The sequence below is a fragment of the Mchenga conophoros genome, linkage group LG14 (genome assembly GCF_057382185.1).
Source record: "Mchenga conophoros isolate Kocher_MC1m ecotype Shallow Benthic linkage group LG14, M_conophoros_male_GT1.1, whole genome shotgun sequence".
Classification (NCBI taxonomy): Eukaryota; Metazoa; Chordata; class Actinopteri; order Cichliformes; family Cichlidae; genus Mchenga; species Mchenga conophoros.
The window spans coordinates 15,055,071-15,073,017 of NC_140539.1; the positions used below are offsets into that span (position 1 = coordinate 15,055,071).

General features: G+C 38.9%; 1 protein-coding gene across 6 annotated transcripts in view; it reads right to left on the minus strand.

Moving 5' to 3' along the window:
- zbbx (zinc finger, B-box domain containing) overlaps positions 1 to 17,434 on the minus strand; it is a 76,996-nt gene extending 59,562 nt beyond the window's left edge. For 3 of the 6 annotated variants that reach the window (XM_085245450.1, XM_085245448.1, XM_085245447.1), the window contains exons 1-7: positions 17,267 to 17,434; positions 15,451 to 15,584; positions 14,850 to 14,963; positions 4,700 to 4,802; positions 3,975 to 4,026; positions 3,232 to 3,332; positions 233 to 328 (exon numbers count right to left, since the gene is read on the minus strand). In XM_085245450.1, the coding sequence (XP_085101576.1) occupies positions 233 to 328; positions 3,232 to 3,332; positions 3,975 to 4,026; positions 4,700 to 4,802; positions 14,850 to 14,963; positions 15,451 to 15,515 (531 nt within the window). In that variant the 5' untranslated portion in view covers positions 15,516 to 15,584; positions 17,267 to 17,434. Of the gene's footprint in view, positions 1 to 232; positions 329 to 3,231; positions 3,333 to 3,974; positions 4,027 to 4,699; positions 4,803 to 14,849; positions 14,964 to 15,450; positions 15,585 to 17,266 lie in introns of those variants that run through there. The other 3 variants (XM_085245449.1, XM_085245451.1, XM_085245452.1) reach the window with 3 other exon arrangements.
- Between the last annotated feature and the right edge of the window lie 513 nt (positions 17,435 to 17,947).

A 17,947-nucleotide genomic window follows, 5' to 3' on the forward strand; every position in this document is an offset into this window, starting at 1 on the left:
ATACTAAACTGGTATGATGTTCTGAAGAAGAGAAATGACAAAAAAGATGAGAGATAGTTATGAAGATATAATAATGATCAGCTATCTAAGAAACGAAAAAGACAAAAATGAGTAAAGCTGAAGAAGAATAGGATCATAACATTTATTACTGAAAGCATAAGTGGAAGACAAAGAAAAAAAGAGAGTTGGACACAGAGAAAATAGATTTGATACATATGCAAACAACACTCACTTGAATGGGAATCATTTTATGGAACTTCAGTGCCCCCTTATGGTGAAATCTGGCAAAACAGCCAACGCAGTAGTTTTCAGTGCATTCAGCACACATCTGCAACACATAGACCAAGTGCCATCAGTCTGTCTGCATATAAAAACACCCACCTTTAGTGTGTTTCTATGTCTTTCAGTTTAAAAAACAATGGTCACTGCCTGTGCATGTCTGTGTACTGTATGCATATATATTAATTCATGCAAGTGGTTGCACTGGTAGGTAAAGCGCTCTTTTGCTAAAGATGTAACCTCAACCTTTCCTTATAAACTGGCGTGGTGCTGCAAGATGCACGTGTGTGTGTTTGTGTGTGTGCTAGCTGTGTGCACATTGGTGCATTTGTGCTTGGCACATGTGTGTTGTGAGTGTGGTTGAGTGAATGCCTCTTAAGGGAGGTCATTATAATTTCTATCTGTAAGAATCAGGTCTTGTTAGTGGGAAAAAGTCATTGCATCAGCAGGTTTGGGAAACAGGCTTTGGACAGAGCACACAAGAAAGGGCAAGTGCAATGGAGACACGGAGGCTAGGGTGGAGAAAAAGCAAACAGTCAAGCAACAACTAGCCTGTGTTTGGTTTCCTTCACTATGCATGCAAGTTTCTTTTTCAATAGATCAAGGTTTTATTACCAACACCATCACTTAAAATAGTGTAGTTTAGTGCACTCTTTCAAGAAACACTACCAATTCTTTTTATCCTTGGAGGAACTTAACTATTTCATTTATTTATTTTGTGACAGTGTGATGCAGTTCCCGATCTAATGACTTGGAAGCTTTCTGTTTCTTCCTCACTTGCATATTTGCTATGTCTACACCTGTTTATTCATAGATGAATAATAGATAATTATAATAAATAAAGCAGTACAACAAACACAATGATTCACAGTTCCATGCTGATTTCTGGATGAATAACCTTACAGTGTAAATTTATACCAGCTGATTCAAACATTAATCCAGTAAAAAAAAAATTTATTTAGATACATATTATGTATTTCTGTAATTAATGTCTTTATGGGTGATGCTGTGTGTTCATTCTTTTTTTTTTCTTTTTTTATCCATACATGGAAGTATGTGTGTGAGTGTGTGTACACGCAAACCTGCAGCTGCGACATTGCCCTTTAATGGTCCCATAAAGCAGGGCCTCATTTCCCCTCTCAGGTCTGAGGATAAATTACAACCACTCCTCTGGGACTAGGCATCCCTATCAGACTGCAAGCAGCATATCACTGCACTCTTCCTACTACACAGGGAGAAATGAGGTAGCTTTTTTTTTTTTCTTCTTTGCCTGGATGACTCTGGAATAAAGCATGAGGCTAGGTGTGCAGTGTGTGTTGCACATGAGATTTCAGCATTTTTATTACAATGAGTCATGTTTTTTTTTTGTTTTTTTTTTAAAAAGAAAGAAAAAAGGACAGATGTGTGATTGTGCGTTTATGAGTGCATATGTGAGTGTGTGAGCATTTGTGTGCATAAGTGCAGTTCCAGACAGAATGGCACAGACAGTTGTAACGCTTCCCATTATTGCCATCATTATAGGGTACGAGGGCTATCCAAAATGTGTGTGCGCATGAGGGTATTGTGTGTATTTGTGGATGCATTTAGCCTATGTGCTTGCCCAGACTACCATAAGCACAACCATTAAGCCCATAACTATGGGACACTGGGGGCATCCGGCCCTTCATTGGACAGTTCAGAGCCATCATCATCATCAAACGCACTATCAAGCAAATCACATCACATTATATTTTAACACACTGTGTGTGCTGCACTTAAATAAGTTATTCCACAACAAAAAGGGGGGAAAATTGTAGATGTCAGCTCAATCAGTTCAACCCCTGCCTCTCCTTCAATTCCTCTTTAAGTCTCCCTCGCTCTTACCATCATCGTTCTTGTTCTCGTTCTCATAGAAGCATCACTTATTCAATACTAAAGTCTGCTGGCTTCATAGTGAAACACAGAATAGGATTTACACAGGGAGCTGAGGATTTAGGAGGTGGGAGCAACTGGTCATCAAACATGCATTACTCAGCTCAGTCCATTACACACACACACACACACACACACACACACACACACACACACACACACACACACACACACACACACAGACGGTAAGGCTTCATTTCTCTCCTTCTCCCTCTTATTCACACATACAGTTTCAGGCCGTCATCCCTCCTCCTGAGCAGCAGTGGATGAAGAGCGAGAAAGAATAAACAATGGTGCCCTCAGAGGTCTCAAGTATCGATGAATGGATCCAACTAAACTGTTATCAGTGCAAACACAAACACACAGATAGACCAACAGATTGGACAGTTGAGGCACAGCGAGAGAGAGGAAGGCAGAAGAAAGAAAAAGACAGACATGAATAAGCGAGTGCAGAAAGAAAGAGAGAAACAGGTCAGAATATGGCAGATGGAAAAACTGAAAAGGAGGAGTGACGAGAAAACACGAGGAAGAAAGAAGGATGGGTAAACACATAATGACAAAAGAGGGAGGTGGGCAGGTGAAAATGAGCATCTGAATGACAGACGAGCTAACAGCTGATGCAGGAAGAAGAGAAACAAATCTATATAATAACTGCAGTAAGATATATGGGTGAGAAGAGGGGACTCCAAAGAAAAATGAAAGGGGGGGGACTGAAAATATGACATTCAACATTTAAACTTTGAAAACAGATCAAGTGAATTGGCTCCTAGTGCTGCACGTGTAAGTGTTTGGTGTGTGTGTGTGTGTGTGTGTGTGTGTGTATGTGTGTGTGTGCCTGCCTTATTAACACACAAAACCTTTACCTGAATCCAATGAGAAAGGGCAAAATCACTTGGCAATTAGTAAAATCTGATCTTTCAAACACACAATTTTTGCTTTGTGACAGAGCCAAACAAACCCTGCATCCATGACAGTTAAAGTGACTTTTGCCATACAGTGTTGTTTGCATTTGTTCAGGTGTGACAGTTTTTGCGTGCATACTATTCCAGCAGTCTTGACTTCACATTGTCCACATACTGTTCCCCTCAGTCTGCTTTTTCTTGCCGTCTGGGTAGGAAGTGGAGGTGGTGGTTGAGGCGGGGCTAAAAAGAGCAAGTGCACTGTTATTAACTCTTGGTAAGGGTATTTAATTTAATATTCCTGACATTTAAGGGATATTATGCAACTGACGACCATGACCAACAGAAAAACACAGAGAGATACAGTTTAGCATGTACAGCAAAGTTTTACACAAGTATCAAAAGTGCGTCTGTTATTGGTGCAAAAAGTTGTTAAAGCAGTTAGCCTGCTTGTACAACTAGTTCACACACTGCTGTGAAATGTAACAACAAAACCAAAGGTTATATTGCCTGTTACAACATATTGTGCACACCAAAGACAGTCCTTTAAAACGTTTTCTTAGCTGTTTATAATTAATACATGACGCAGAGACATTTAACTATTGCGCCTCATGATTTTCTTTCCATCATGTTTAACATAAATATGCCAAAGCTAAACATTTGTTAGACAGATCAGTGTTTAACGGAAAAACTCCAGAGTTTGGTACCTGCCTTTTCAAGTATCCCTCGTACTGAACTAACTGTGAAGAATGCTCTTGCATATTAACGTCCAATTGGACGGTAGAAGGAAGTTCAATATAGTGCCAAGAGTACGCCTGCATGTCAAGCCTACCTGGTGCAGATATTTTACTTCTGAAACTCAAGTTGTGACTGTAAACTTCTCACCTGTCAGTTCTTCATCCTTCAGCACTCGGATCTTCAGTTTACCTGCTGACAGCTGTTGAGGCAGCATAGAGAAACAAATCAGCTCTCAGTTTACCAACAATCCTACGCAGTGTTCAGTTTTGTGTGTATTTGTAGGTATAAACTACTGTATGTTCATACAGTAGTATGCAGCGTTAGTGTTTACATTGCTGTATTTTATAATGTGTGAGCAAATAAATTAATAAGTTACCTCATTACTCTGCTGTTGAGAACTGACTTGAACACAGTGTCTTTGTCCAGAAACCAAGTTTCCACATTAGTATTAGGAATATCAGTCTAGATTATGGTTACTGCCTCTAGCATCTCTTTTTTCCCCAGACGTGTTCCACAACCACACTCTTTTACAGCTGAACAATTAAAAGTGGCTTTAAAATTTGGAGAAGACTGTTTTTCTGCTTTAGATTTAAAGACATCTGCATTGCAGCCCAAAGATCTAGCGTACATCCCAAATACACATGAAAACAGGATTCAAGACACATTCATAATCCTAACGTCACAAACTGAAAAACAGCTTTTGGACAATAATGCTTATACTGTATGTTAGTTTTCAGCTGTAATTAGCATGCAAACAAATGTGGCATGATGTTTAAGAGTTAAATGTGTTTTATTCTGTCACTCTAACTCACATAGGAAAAATTAGAATGAAAATTAAAGACATATAAATATATTTTTTATCTTGACGGTACCTTTTGGAGCTTGCTCTCTTTGTCTTTCTTGGAGCCATATGAGAGAGAATTGCTTGTCATGGAACCACATTCTCCAGATGCCCATTTAATCCTTTGTGAATGTCTTAACAGAGGGAGAGGTCGATTTTTCTTTGTAAATCAAACAATCCTATTAATTTGACCATGCATATCTCATCAACAGTTACATAGCACTGATTTCTCAAAAATGACAGAAAAAAAACTGCCTGAGTCCTTGATTTGTCTTGTTTATGCTTTATATCCAAAAAGACAGACTCTGATGACATTTGTTCTACACAAGATCTGTGTCTGCAGCTGAAAAGTAAAATCCAACAGAAATTCCCTTATGCAGTGTCTTGGGGATTCGGTATACCTGTTCATGCAGCACAGAGTAAATACCAATAAGTAACAATGAATGCACAGATATCTTTACATGTGCAAATTTACTTTAAAAGAAGTCTGAACACCGTTCTCAGATTGTATTATACCTGATTCGATTTCACAGAAACAACTGACACATCTTGCTATTCCTGTATTTTTATCAAGGTGGATGTGAACAGCAGGCTGGATGTAACAACACTCAAAGCTAATGTATTTTAATCTGTTGAAGTTTCCCCATGGGGCGTGAGTATTTAATAATATTGTCAGGCATTAAGATGAGAAGAAATGTAGAAAAAAATGTCAGCAAAATACGGAAAAGGCTATAAAACCTGAAGTTTCATACCTTAAATCTCTCAATATTTTTTAAAGAAATATAGATGCAGATTAGTTTTATTCAATTTTAAAAATTTTATATTTTAAGAATCTTTTTTTATTTTTAGAGAGAAAGAGAAAGTAGTGGCTCATGCCTCATGCTTGGCTTTATATTGCATGATTTGGTCAAATGCAAAAGGATATTTGCCTACAATATTACAGCACAGAAGGAAGTTTAATGAATGAATTCATGAATAAATAAATGTTACATATGTGTATAAGCTTATTTCAGCCATCTTCCGCTAGTAAGCTGGGGAAGGCGGCTTAACCAGATGCTACTTGCAGGCACTGTGTATCAGGTCACACTGTGGGAAGCTGTGCATTTGAGAGAGAGAGAGAGAGAGAGAGAGAGAGAGAGAGAGAGAGAGAGAGAGAGAGAGTGTGTGTGCGCATGACCAAGGGTTGAGGGCATGAGGCAGTTGTGCGTGTGGTGCACAGAGTTTTTATAAAAGTGTCTGTTGGGTGTTGAGGAGTCTCACAGCTTCCGGGAAAAAGCTGTTTCTGGCGTTGGAAGTTCTGGATCTCAAGATGTGAAACCTCTTGTGTAACGGGAGGGGGTTGAAGAGGTTGTGGAAAGTAAAGCCATTGTTGCATCTTTTTTTGTGAATGGCTATAACATGGCAGCCCCAGGTTAGATTCTCAAGCTACTCTCTCACCCCATGGAGCCAAGTAGATTCTCTTTTCTTTTTTCCCCCCAAAGTGTATACTTTTTCCTTCTGTCCAGGTAAAATCAAAACGATGTAGAGTGCAGATTACATTCTTTAGGGATCAGTTAGGTTCATATGCAAACTGGAGGGAGCTGAGCTTGATTTTATCTCGCTTTAGGCAATTCATGACAGCTGAAGTCAATACTATTGGGTAGTAATCATTCAGACACGTCACCAGTGAATTCTTGAATGATAGCTGTGGACATAAGGGTGAGCCTGCACAGGGAGATGTTAAGATTGTTAGCACATCCTCCAGCTGGTTTGTGCATTCCCATAGACCACAAAATAGAATGTCTTCACCACCCATTGCCTTGTGATGCTTCACTTCATCTGTGATTAGGCAGGGGGCCTGTTCATCTTTCTGCGATGATGAGATAATCACAGTATGTATGAAGGTTTCTGGGTCTATAAGAGAGGATTCTATGGCTGTTGTAATTTTGCAAGGTTGGCTGGTGGTTGGCTGCGTTTCTTATTGATATAATTTTTTCTGTTTATAGATACATGTAATTTTTCTATCATGTGTAATAATCTACTTTCCTCCTTTTCTCAGGTGCGTGTCTTAGCTACATACAGTGAAACTGAGCAACTTTGCTATTCTTATCAATACTTAGTCTAATAAATTGTGGTTCAAACATATATACAAATAACAAAGCAAGGAAGTCACTGCTATGACTGCTAGCAGCTATTAATGGCTGAAGAAGTGCATACAATTAAACAGGGATGTTTTTCTTTGTTCAAACAAAGTGAATACACAGTTTTAATCATTGAGGAAAAAAATGCCATTTGTCTATCCACAGGTAGAATTTGTCTTGCTTATCACCAAAAATTAGCAGTCTTAATTTATTACCTGTGTAAAGGCACTGTCCCTTATTTTCAATAAGTAAGTGCACATCTGCTATAAGCAAATGTGACATTGCCTCCACAAATTTAGTAGAGGGTCATGGTATCTGTATATTCCTTAGTATCAATACTAAAGTGGCTGTAAAACTAAACATGTTCCAGCATTCTTAAAGCAGTTGGGTAGTGTTTCTAGGGCTCTCTCAGACTTCCCTACAATTCTCTGGCAGATATGTCTATTTCAGAACTGCAGTGTAAGACAAATGAACATTTATGAACTTACGATATATGTCATCGCCATGCACAGTGCTGTGAACAAAATCTATTGTCTTGTCTCCTTTAGTTGCAAAATTCACATGCTGGGATCACATAACATGAAAGGTTACAAGTTTTTGCACACAAGCATGGACACAGTTGCAAATACAAAATTAAAAATGAGCACGTGTGTTCATACAGACGCACATAAGCATGTGGATACAGTTTACATACACACACTAACAGGACACGCCTGTCAGTTTGAGAAAGTGAAGAAAAGAGGGATCCTCATTTAGATGTGAGTTATTCATGCTCATGTTGTTGAATTATTTATGCTATTTATGCTATTGTGATGTCAGGCTGTCTTTGAAAGAAGTTTATTTTGGATTGAGCTGGCAGCCTGTCAAGGCACAGGAAGTCAGAGTCTGAAAATATATGTGCGTGTGATGGCAAGAGTTGCCAGCAACCCTGATGCCGTTGCTGTGCTGTGCTGACACTGAGGGTAGGCGTCAGGTAATCATCCTCAAGACATCACCTAGGCAACTGGACTGTCGCTAAGGGAGACAGTTGAGGCACACCCCTGTCAGTGCAGGATGACAGGGTGTCCCCTTCAGGACAATCAACCTGAGAGAAACAAGTGTGTGTGTGTGTGTGTGTGTGTGTGTGTGTGTGTGTGTGTGTGTGTGTGTGTGTGTGTGTGTGTGTGTGTGTGTGTGAGAGAGAGAGAGAGAGAGAGAGAGAGAGAGAGAGAGAGAGAGAGAAAAGCTAAAGCTATCTAATTCACACAGAGAAACTGAACTAAACCTGGAAGAACACACTTCAAAATAATAATAGTATAACACAGTTTCAGAAGCAACCCAACCCAAGTCTTGTAGCTAACAGATTAATTGTTTGTTTGCTTGCTTGTTGCTTGGCCAGTCCTCACTCTTCTAAATACCTTCAGAGTTGTTTGAAGATAAGAACGTCATAAAGGTTAGGTTAAGCTGTAAAATTTAGGGTTAGTTCAATTTAATTAAGATGATTCTGGGGAAAATAGACTGACATATACTCAAACACACCCAGCTATCACCTTTATCTGACCCATCTCAGCCAAAGTGAGAAATGACAACATATGTGCCCCTCTTGCACACACATACATGTGGGGCAAACTCTCTTTGAAGTCCAATGCCAAAGTAATTGTGTGACATGAGAGAACAGAGAGAGAGAAAAAGAAAGAAATAATGGATTTCAGCCCGGGATGAGTAGTATCAGGTCAGGAGGTCAATGCACATGTACGTATCACACAAACTGGGGAGCCAAATGAAACAAAAAAGAAAAGAGATAAAAGACGGAGAGACAACATAATGGAATAGGCAGCAGATAGGGCGAGAAGCAGAGCAAAGAGAGAGCGGAGGAAACCGGAAAAAAGAAACCTCAACCATACTTTTAGATAAGATGAGAGCTTGTGTCTGTGAGCCGTACGGCCTAAAGACAAAGCTACATTAAATCTGTGGCTCGGGCAGGCCACAACAGAGAATGATGTACTACGTTTGCCCCAAGCTGCTGCTCTGGCTTTATTATCGCCTGTGTACCCTTCACAAACTGATTATACCACACCTCCTCTCAGCAAACTGAATTTGTTCGCCTATTCTCTGGGTGCATACAAGAGAGAAAAAGGGAGCAAGCGAGAAAGAGAAAGAGAGAGAGAGAGTAGGAAGACTCTGAGACAAAGATGAACAATTCATCTACTCCTGGAGCTTTGCGATCTAACAGACAGAGAGAGAAAAACAGAGTTACAAATAAATCACAGCTTGATATCTATAATAAAGTGTTGTCAAAGATACACTTGGATGTTTTGGTGGAAAAAAAAGGGGGGGGGGGGGGAAAGACAGGTAAGGAAGGAAGTTGGGAAAATTCGGGTAACCTTCACATCATACCTGAAAACAACTAATTAAACAAATTAGCCAAACCCATCTTTGTCTGCGTTCTGCTTTATGTCAGTGAGAGACAAACTAATGAGAAACCATTTCATCTTTTTCATTAGAGGTGCACTAATTAATTGATTCAAATTGTTAAGCTGGGTCTCACATCGAAGCCACTGCTGTATCATTGCACACAGCTTTCAGAGAAAAAGTAGGAGGGAAATAAAGTTAAATTAATGTGACGTTCAATCATAAAAACTGAGCGGGAAATGACTGTGTTTCACTGTAGTACTCAATAAAGGCACTTATTAAATGACTGTTAGTCTACAGTAATGTCTTTTCAAAAACTTCTACAAACCTCTGCTTGTCGAGACTGCAGACTAACAGACGGCTTATAGTTTTTTCACCCATCAAAAAAAAAACAAAAAAACTCTACACTACACACTAGAGATACTAATTACCATGAAAAACCTTGCTATCGGCTTAGGTACCTATTTACTACTGATACCAACAGTGTCATCTTTGCCTCCTCCATCTGAAACACAAATATATACAGCAGTGCTGCAGACAGGCAGGCACACAGCCACTCCCCTCACTAGTAGTTGAAGTAGTGATGTTCACAACATTGACAAACAGTGTCGGAGGAATTTCATTGGGGTCAGTGAAGCTCCTATTGAAATATTTAACAGACAGCATTAACTTTCGCCGTTTAACTATTAGCACCTGACAGTCAGATTACCCGTCTCTTAATTTAACATTAAGGTAGCGGTTAATAATGAAATGGTAACATTAATGTGGCAGCTAGGCAGCACATGTTATCAGACACAAGTATTAGTGTCTAAAAAATACTTGTGGGGTGATCGTGGCTCAAGAGTTGGGTGTTCGGCTCGGACAGTCTCGGTCGTTGTGTCCTTGGGCAAGACACTTCACCTACCGCCTACTGGTGTTGGCCAGAGGGGCCGATGGCGCAATATGGCAGCCTCGCCTCTGTCAGTCTGCCCCAGGGCAGCTGTGGCTACAACTGTAGTTTGCCTTCACCAGTGTATGAATGTGAGAGTGACTGAATGTATTGTAAAGTGCTTTGAGGGGTCCCGAAAAGCACTATATAAATGCAATCCATTATTATTAAAAAAATGTTATGTTTCTCTTATAACCCAGACTGAAGCTCAGAAAAGTCTACCAGCCACAGGACAGAAACAGTGGGAGTCTACCTTACTAACTCTGTTTGATCAGCAATGAAATATGGTGCCAAGTCATGAGAAGCACAGAAAACAAACAGACCTGTAGGTGAATACATTTACATGGGCCAGGATTTATATTTCTTTTATTTTATTTTATTACTACTTTTTTTCTCCATAGTATCAAAATGGTATTAAGCCTTTTCTTAGGTATCGTTATTGAGTTTGAAATGCTAGTATCATGACAACCTTATACAGTGCATCAAGGAACCTGGGTTCTGTGACCAATATATGGTAAGAAAATTAACTTTCTAACTGATCCTAAGTGGCAGAGTTCTTGCTTCCCATCGTTTCCAGTATACAAAAGCCAAAGGTGATCAGAACAAAGGTGTTTTTACTCTAACAACAGGAGTCAGCACAGAGAAAACTGCTTAATGGAACCCCTGCACAAGGACAACACATTGCAAATAATTGCTAATCATCAGTGGTCTTTCTGAAAATTAACTACTTCCGATCTAAATTAAAATTAGAAAATATGTCTGAATATTATGTTTTTTAAAGAGATCATGAGATACCTCTAAACAAAGACACCCAGAATAAACTATTCATTTTCACACTATAGTTAGGCAAGCAGTTGCTCTCCTACCTTCACACTATTCCCCATACAATAAACAACCTCTTACTTCATGTACTTTTTTACAGCTTGCTCACACACAAATCAAAAATCTTTCTGAACTTACTTATAGAGTATGCTGTAATATGTCAGAAGCACAGAGCTTGAACAGAATTTTTGTGGCACAGTTGTGTGTCTGATTAAGGAACCTAAACCAGAAAGTACAAAAAAAACCAAGAAAAAAGAAAGGGATAAAAGAAAGAGAAAAGTCTGTAATCCACAGTGTTGAAACACATGAATAACATTATTTATAGCCGGCCAGGTATCAGAAACACACACAAGCTGACGCTCGCACATCTTGTTGTATCCTAGGGCTGGTGGAGTGGTAAATGTTGCAGTATTTCAGCCTGACAGAAAACACTGTGTTTATGTGCTTATCATTTGAAAAGCCTGGGCAAGAGGGCCCTCTTCCCATACTGATAGCTTCTTAATTAGACCTAGACTTCCAGTAAGAAAAAAAAAAACCCAAAAAAAAAACATGCAACACCTTTCCTGAAGCGATAAACACGTTGCACTTCCAGGTGGTGATGTATGAATCAAACCAATAGCAATCCATCATGAGAAATGAGTGCCTCTCGCCATACTCTTAATCACTGATAGTGTAATTAGCTCTGCTGCTTTTTAAGTGTATTTTCACATGTGTGTGTGTGTGTATAGTTTTTGAGTGGATATTATTTAAAGGATTCAGTGCATAAAATCCATATTTTGCTCTCACTAGGGCTTTCCCTGAGCTGTATAATATACTAATAATATTACACGGTTCTCCATAACTATACATAGGTAACACAACTGAGAGGTATTAATGAACATCTCATTAATATCCAGTGTTTGTTTTCAGGCTATAAATTAATTTTCTGTTCATAAAAGTAGGAATGGCTCACAATAATGAGCCAGGTATGTACAGTATATATAATTTAAAGGTGTTTGTGTGACTAAAAAGGTCTCGTTGTCAAGAACACATGAATAACATTATAACCAAACTCAGCTGGATTTTTGGTAAATAAAAAATCTAGAATATTTAGGTTTTAAATGTTTAAAGGTATTATGCAACATTCAGAACCAATGGATGTTGCACTAGAGAAGAATCTCACACCAAAACAAAGTGAAGCAAAACAAAAATAGTCAAACTGAAGCCTTTTAGCAGCTCACAGGGCTCTCGATCTTAAAAGCCCAGACCAATGTTGACTCTGCTTTTATCTCTTTCTTTGTTGGAAGACTTTTTAGCCAAAAATTGTGATTTCCTGTGTCTAGCGAGATCTGAGTTGCCTTCGATGGGAATACAACTGTACACTTACATCTCATTTTTAAGAGAGACTGTGACTTTGGTAAACCAATACTGAAAATTAAACCCTATAAACAAAAAACCTCAAACAAAATATATTTAATTATCATCTATATAAACCTGATATTTTGGAGCTCTTTTTTTTTCTTTTAACATGACAGATAATAACTTAGCATTTCTGACTAGCAGGCAGCTGCTTCCATCTCTTTAAAGAGTGATTTTCAGAGACACTAAAGTTCTTTTTCACTGTTACCACTTTCTCACTGCCCTGTCCAATTAAAATTAAATAAGAATATAAGAAACTTATTTATAGAAAGAAATGAAAGGGTGCAAATAGCGTTGTATATGCTGCCAGTGACTCTCTATATCCACTTTCAGTTAATCTAAGTAGTTGTGACAGTTAATGACATGGTGGAAACAAATATAGACCTAACTAAAAATATTACATAAATAATGGGTTCAACAACATCCCATCAAGATAAATCCATCAAGGACAGACAACATCAGGACTTTGATTATAATCAAAGTAAGGCGAAAATATAAATGGGGCTAATGGCCAGTGATTTATCTCTTTCAAAGCTAATTTTAACATCAAAAATGTTCCCACTGTATTTTTTTCTCCTTCATTTTACTGTTGCTCATTCTTATGTCTTGTGCATCGTCTCTCTGATGTCGGGAATGTGAACCAGCAAAGGTTGCTCCACTGACCTTTTGCATGGGCATGAGCTAACTTCATCTATGACTGGCTTTTTCAGTTCCCTGACTGCTTCTTTATTCCTTCCATAGCAACCTTTTCTTGACCTTTATAGTTAGAGAAGTCGCAGACCTCCCACTCTCTCATTTGGTGTCTACCTCTATCTGTCTCTATTACTCAGTGTCTCTACTTTCTGTGTTGCCTGCTCTTTTACAGCTGCTGCAACTTCTCTGCCTCTTGCACTACCTCATGTCTCTCCATTAGTCACCTGCTGTGTCTACGAAGTTGCTATATTTATTCCCCTTTTTCTAGTTTCCCTCTTCCATTTTTTCAGGATGCTTTCTTGTGACATTTTGACATTTTTACACTTTTGCTTTTATTGCATAGTGGCAGTGGAGATAGACAGCAAGTGTGGGAAAAAGTGCAGGGGAATGACATGCAGTCGAGTTGAACTGGTGCATTTTTCACATATGCTCCAACCATTTCACTATCTAATCTCTGCATTCCCTTTGTGCCCTCATCCTGACTCTGTAAATCTTACCCAATATAAGTTAAGAAAGTTGCCATCCCAAAAATAAAATACTGGCATCCACCAGTGCTACCCCTCAGCCTACTAGTGGATACACCTATGGTGTCAATTCCAAAAGCTTTAGGTCAAGGTCACTGAGATTCAAACTCATCTAACATTTTCAGTACATACACCTAAGTTATGTACTGAAAGCTATTTCGCCAAATAAATTTAGCACCATCTTTGATATATAGCTGTTTCACATCCACATAGCTGACAGGAGATTTTATTGATGTTTTGTCTGTGTTTTACTCAAGGTTTCGTTGTACTACTGGTCACTTTGTTAGAAAGAAAAGAAAAAATATATTTTCAGTTATATGAGTAAATAATAGCATGTGAAAAATACTCAGTCCTCTTTTTTTATGTATACCTTTTGAACTACTTGTTAATGCAAATAATGCAATCTAATCATTTAAGCATGTAGATATGGTCAAGACAACCTGTTGAAGTTCAAACTGAGCATGAGAATGAGGAAAAGAGATGCTTTAAGTAACTGGGATTTTCCCACACATCCATTTTCGGGGTTTACAAAGAATTGTCCAAAAAAAGAGAAAATATCCAATTGGCAGCAGTTCGCTGGGAAAAAATTCCTTGTTGATGTCAGAGGTCCAAGCAGAATGACTAGACTGCTTTGATCTGATGGGATGAACTCAAATAACCACTTGTTACAACTAAAGTATGCGGAACAGCATCTCTGAACACATAACACATAGGACCTTGAAGCAGATGGGATACAGCTGCAGAAAACCACACTGGGTGGCATTCCCATTCCAATTCCAAACTGTAAACCATTATCTAGTTTTACGAGTCTCAACTACTTCTGCAACATTCGTAATAGTGTGGGCCATATTTGTACCGTACCTAATAATATGGCTAGAGGACTTTTCAAGACTAAATGTGAATGGAACCAGGCTGCCGTAGTACTTGTTACAATAATGTGTTAAATTGCTAAATGGGATGATGAATGAAGGTTGTTCATGTGGTTTCCCATAGTTATTTATTTATTTATTCACCTTTATCTAAACAGCTGAAAACACCCAGAAAAAAACCTATGTCAAGTAAAGAAAATACTCCACAGACAACATAAGGAGAAGTCTCTCTTCAGTAAGCTGAAACTTGATTCAGGAAAACAAAATTCCCTCTTCTGTGTTTTGTGCTACAGCTCATGCTTATTCACTACACTATCTTCCGTCCCCCTCTCTCGACCTCTCCTGTGTTTTCCCTGGCGTCTCACTTGCATTTTCACTTTTCGATTTCTCCAAATCACTGCTCTTCTAGGATACAGACTGTAACATTAATACTCACCCTCTTTCCGCCTTCTCTTTACTGATGCTGTCTTTTAGCCGTTGCAGTTTCTCCTCTATCTCCCTGCTCTCACTGGCCAGAGTCGTGGTCTCCATTTGCAATTCTTGCAAGTTCCTATGTTAACACAAACACACCCACATATAAGCAATCAATTAACAACAATCAATCATACAAAGGGCCTCCTCCGTCAGATTGGAGAGCAAGGCTTTCATCAATAACTTCAATTTATTTTCACCACTAGCAGATCTCTGAATAATCAATACATGCAATCAATTAGTTACTGGATCAGGGCATCACCAAGTCAGGCATTAATTTATTCAAGTAATTTATTCAATTACCGGTTGGCAAATGAGAAACTAGAGTAGGAGTATTGAGCAATATTAGTAAAAAACAGAGCAAAAAAAAAAAAAGAATAGAGTCTACCAAGAAACACAGGCACCACCTCACAACAGTTACCTTGCTTGAAAGTCCATTTTGTGAAATAGCGATTCTCTGGATAGAATTTGAATGGTTACAGATGAAAATAGGATGGGAGCCAAGGAACAATAATGGGCTTCTACCGAATGCCTTAAATCACATCATTGATCTTATCTCATCTTACCTGGCATTGAGCTTGACCGATTTCGCCTTGTTGTTAGGAAGCACCACAAAGTCATTTAAATTCATGGCTCTTCTTTCTGGTGGCTCAGGTATTCTTCTCCAGTCTTTCGCTGTGCTTTTTACAAAGAGTCTCTGCTGCAATAAAAACCCACAGTAATGGCATAAAACTGGATCTCATGCAGGGCCCAAGTTAAATCACACACAGCCATAAATGAATACTGCCACGGTGGAATGAGCAAAATAGCAGGGATGCATAGGAAGTTAAAACAAGCAATCACGTATATTTAAATTGCATCTGACGGATCTAAATGGATGATAAATGGTTTGGGGGCAGTAAAAGACGACTAAGAAAATTAGCCGATAAGGCAGGTTTGATAAAAGCAATACAGCCACACCTGCTAGAAACTCAGTAGGTAGAAAAAGTAACATTAGACGAGCCATTTTGTTCAAGGTGGGTAGTCTCTTAGCGAAAACACTGACATTTCACAGGCAATTTTAAAAACATAATCGTATATCCATAGGGTAAAATTAGAACATTGATGAAAAGCCACAAACACACCTATCCCAGAACAGATGGTTTTTGGGGATTTGGGTTTTTGGGGGGGTTTTTTTTTGCTTTTTCACTTGAAGCAAATTTGTAAAAGATTCAATGCCAGGAGGAGACACAAATCCCTTCAGGGTTGCATCAGGAAGGACATCGGGTGTAAAGATCTGCCACATAAAACATGTACAGTGGTTAGCACTGTTGCCTCACTGTGGCTGCAGTTAGTGGGGTTAGGTTAACTGGTGATTCTAAATTGACCATAGGCGTCAATATGTATGTGAGTGTGAATGGTTGTCTGTCTCTCTGTGTTAGTTCTGCGACAGGCTGGCGACCTGTCTAGGGTGTACCCTCCCTCTCACTCTTTAACAGCTGGGATAGGGTCCAGCCCCTACTCCTGTAATCCTGAGCCAGATAAGTGGAAAAGCATGGATATGTGAATGGATAAAACATGCAGTGACCTCTTGTAAATAAGGGAGCAACTGCAAGGAGCTATAACGAAGCTGAGTTAAATCAAACGCCCACTGAGGACACACCAGCACAATGATCCAATTTGCCTCCAGAGTATGGAGTGTATTCAGTGAATCCCACATCTGCCACAAACCAATGACATATGTTCACGGACAGACAAAATTAATTAACGTTAAATGTGATTTGACTGTAAATTCAATACCAATAATAATAATAGTAATAATAATAATAATAAATAAATAAAAAGGTGTTGAACACTTCGCAAAAAATGTTGAAGTCATATAGGATTTTGACAGCAGGCGGGGGGTGGGAACAATCCAGTCACCATTACGAGGGTATGACGTATGCTCCTGTAAGCTCATGTTAGACAGCGACAGTTTTTACAAAGGGTTTAACAGAGAGTAGCTGGTCTAGAGAGAGACATTTGACTGGATGAAGCTAAATTTACTGTCTCCTCCGAGCCGTATAGTAAAGATGACACACACACGCACACACAGTAATGCATTTGTTCACACCACACATTTTCTCTTGTAGTGTCAGCAAAAGCGCAGGTGTACTAAATCCCATTAATTAGATTAGCTTCTGGTATTTTTCATGCTGGCTCACCGGAACAACTTACTGGGTCATTAATGGAACTCTTAATGTTTTTAATCCCCCCTGTGCTTTTCCTACGAGACAAAATGTCTACTGTGAGACCGGTTTATTTAATATTAAGACAGTAACCGTGAAGCTCATGTGGCATGTGACGGTAACTGTAGAACAGGCTAACTTAAACTTCACAGGCTGCTGAGAATATGAAACTTACCCAAATCGCTCCGCGGTTCTTTTTAGAGTAATCTGCTTCTGATAATTTATCAACCTTTTTTTTTTAGTTGTTAAGCCAAAAGGTCACATTTACATGACATTTATTGCAGGTTTTCGTCAGGAGCGCTTCTCTTCTGTAGTCGAAATGTTTCTGTTAGGTTACTATAGCAACTTACGCCTGTCTCGCGATAGGTTGACGGCGGGTGAGTTTCCTGGAGGCGCTTTTGCTCCGTATATCCGTGTTTGTTTGTGTTTTGGTTAACTTTTTCCCCGTTTGATATATTAAAAAAAATGAATTAGGCCGTGTGTATGTGCTTTTGTTTGTTCCGGGAATAAGCATTGGATTCAAAGGCAGCAAATTCCCCTATTGCTTTGATAATCATGGGTAGTGGGAATTCCCGTCTAATTAAAATCCTTAAAGCATCAAGATAAAATTTTATAGCACTGATTAGAGCTTTGAACCCTCGTTATTTTTTTTATTTTTTTTTTTAGCTGACTTTGGAGTTGTCTTTAGTAATCCAAAGACGATGATGTTTAAATATTTCATGTTGACAAGCATTAGAGATCAGAAGCAAAATAATTTCCCATTAGCCCATAAGATAAATGTGCTGGGTTGAATTTGGTAAGACCAAAGTGAGGAATATAGTTTGTGTCCCCGCAAGAGTGCTTATTTGTAAGCAAG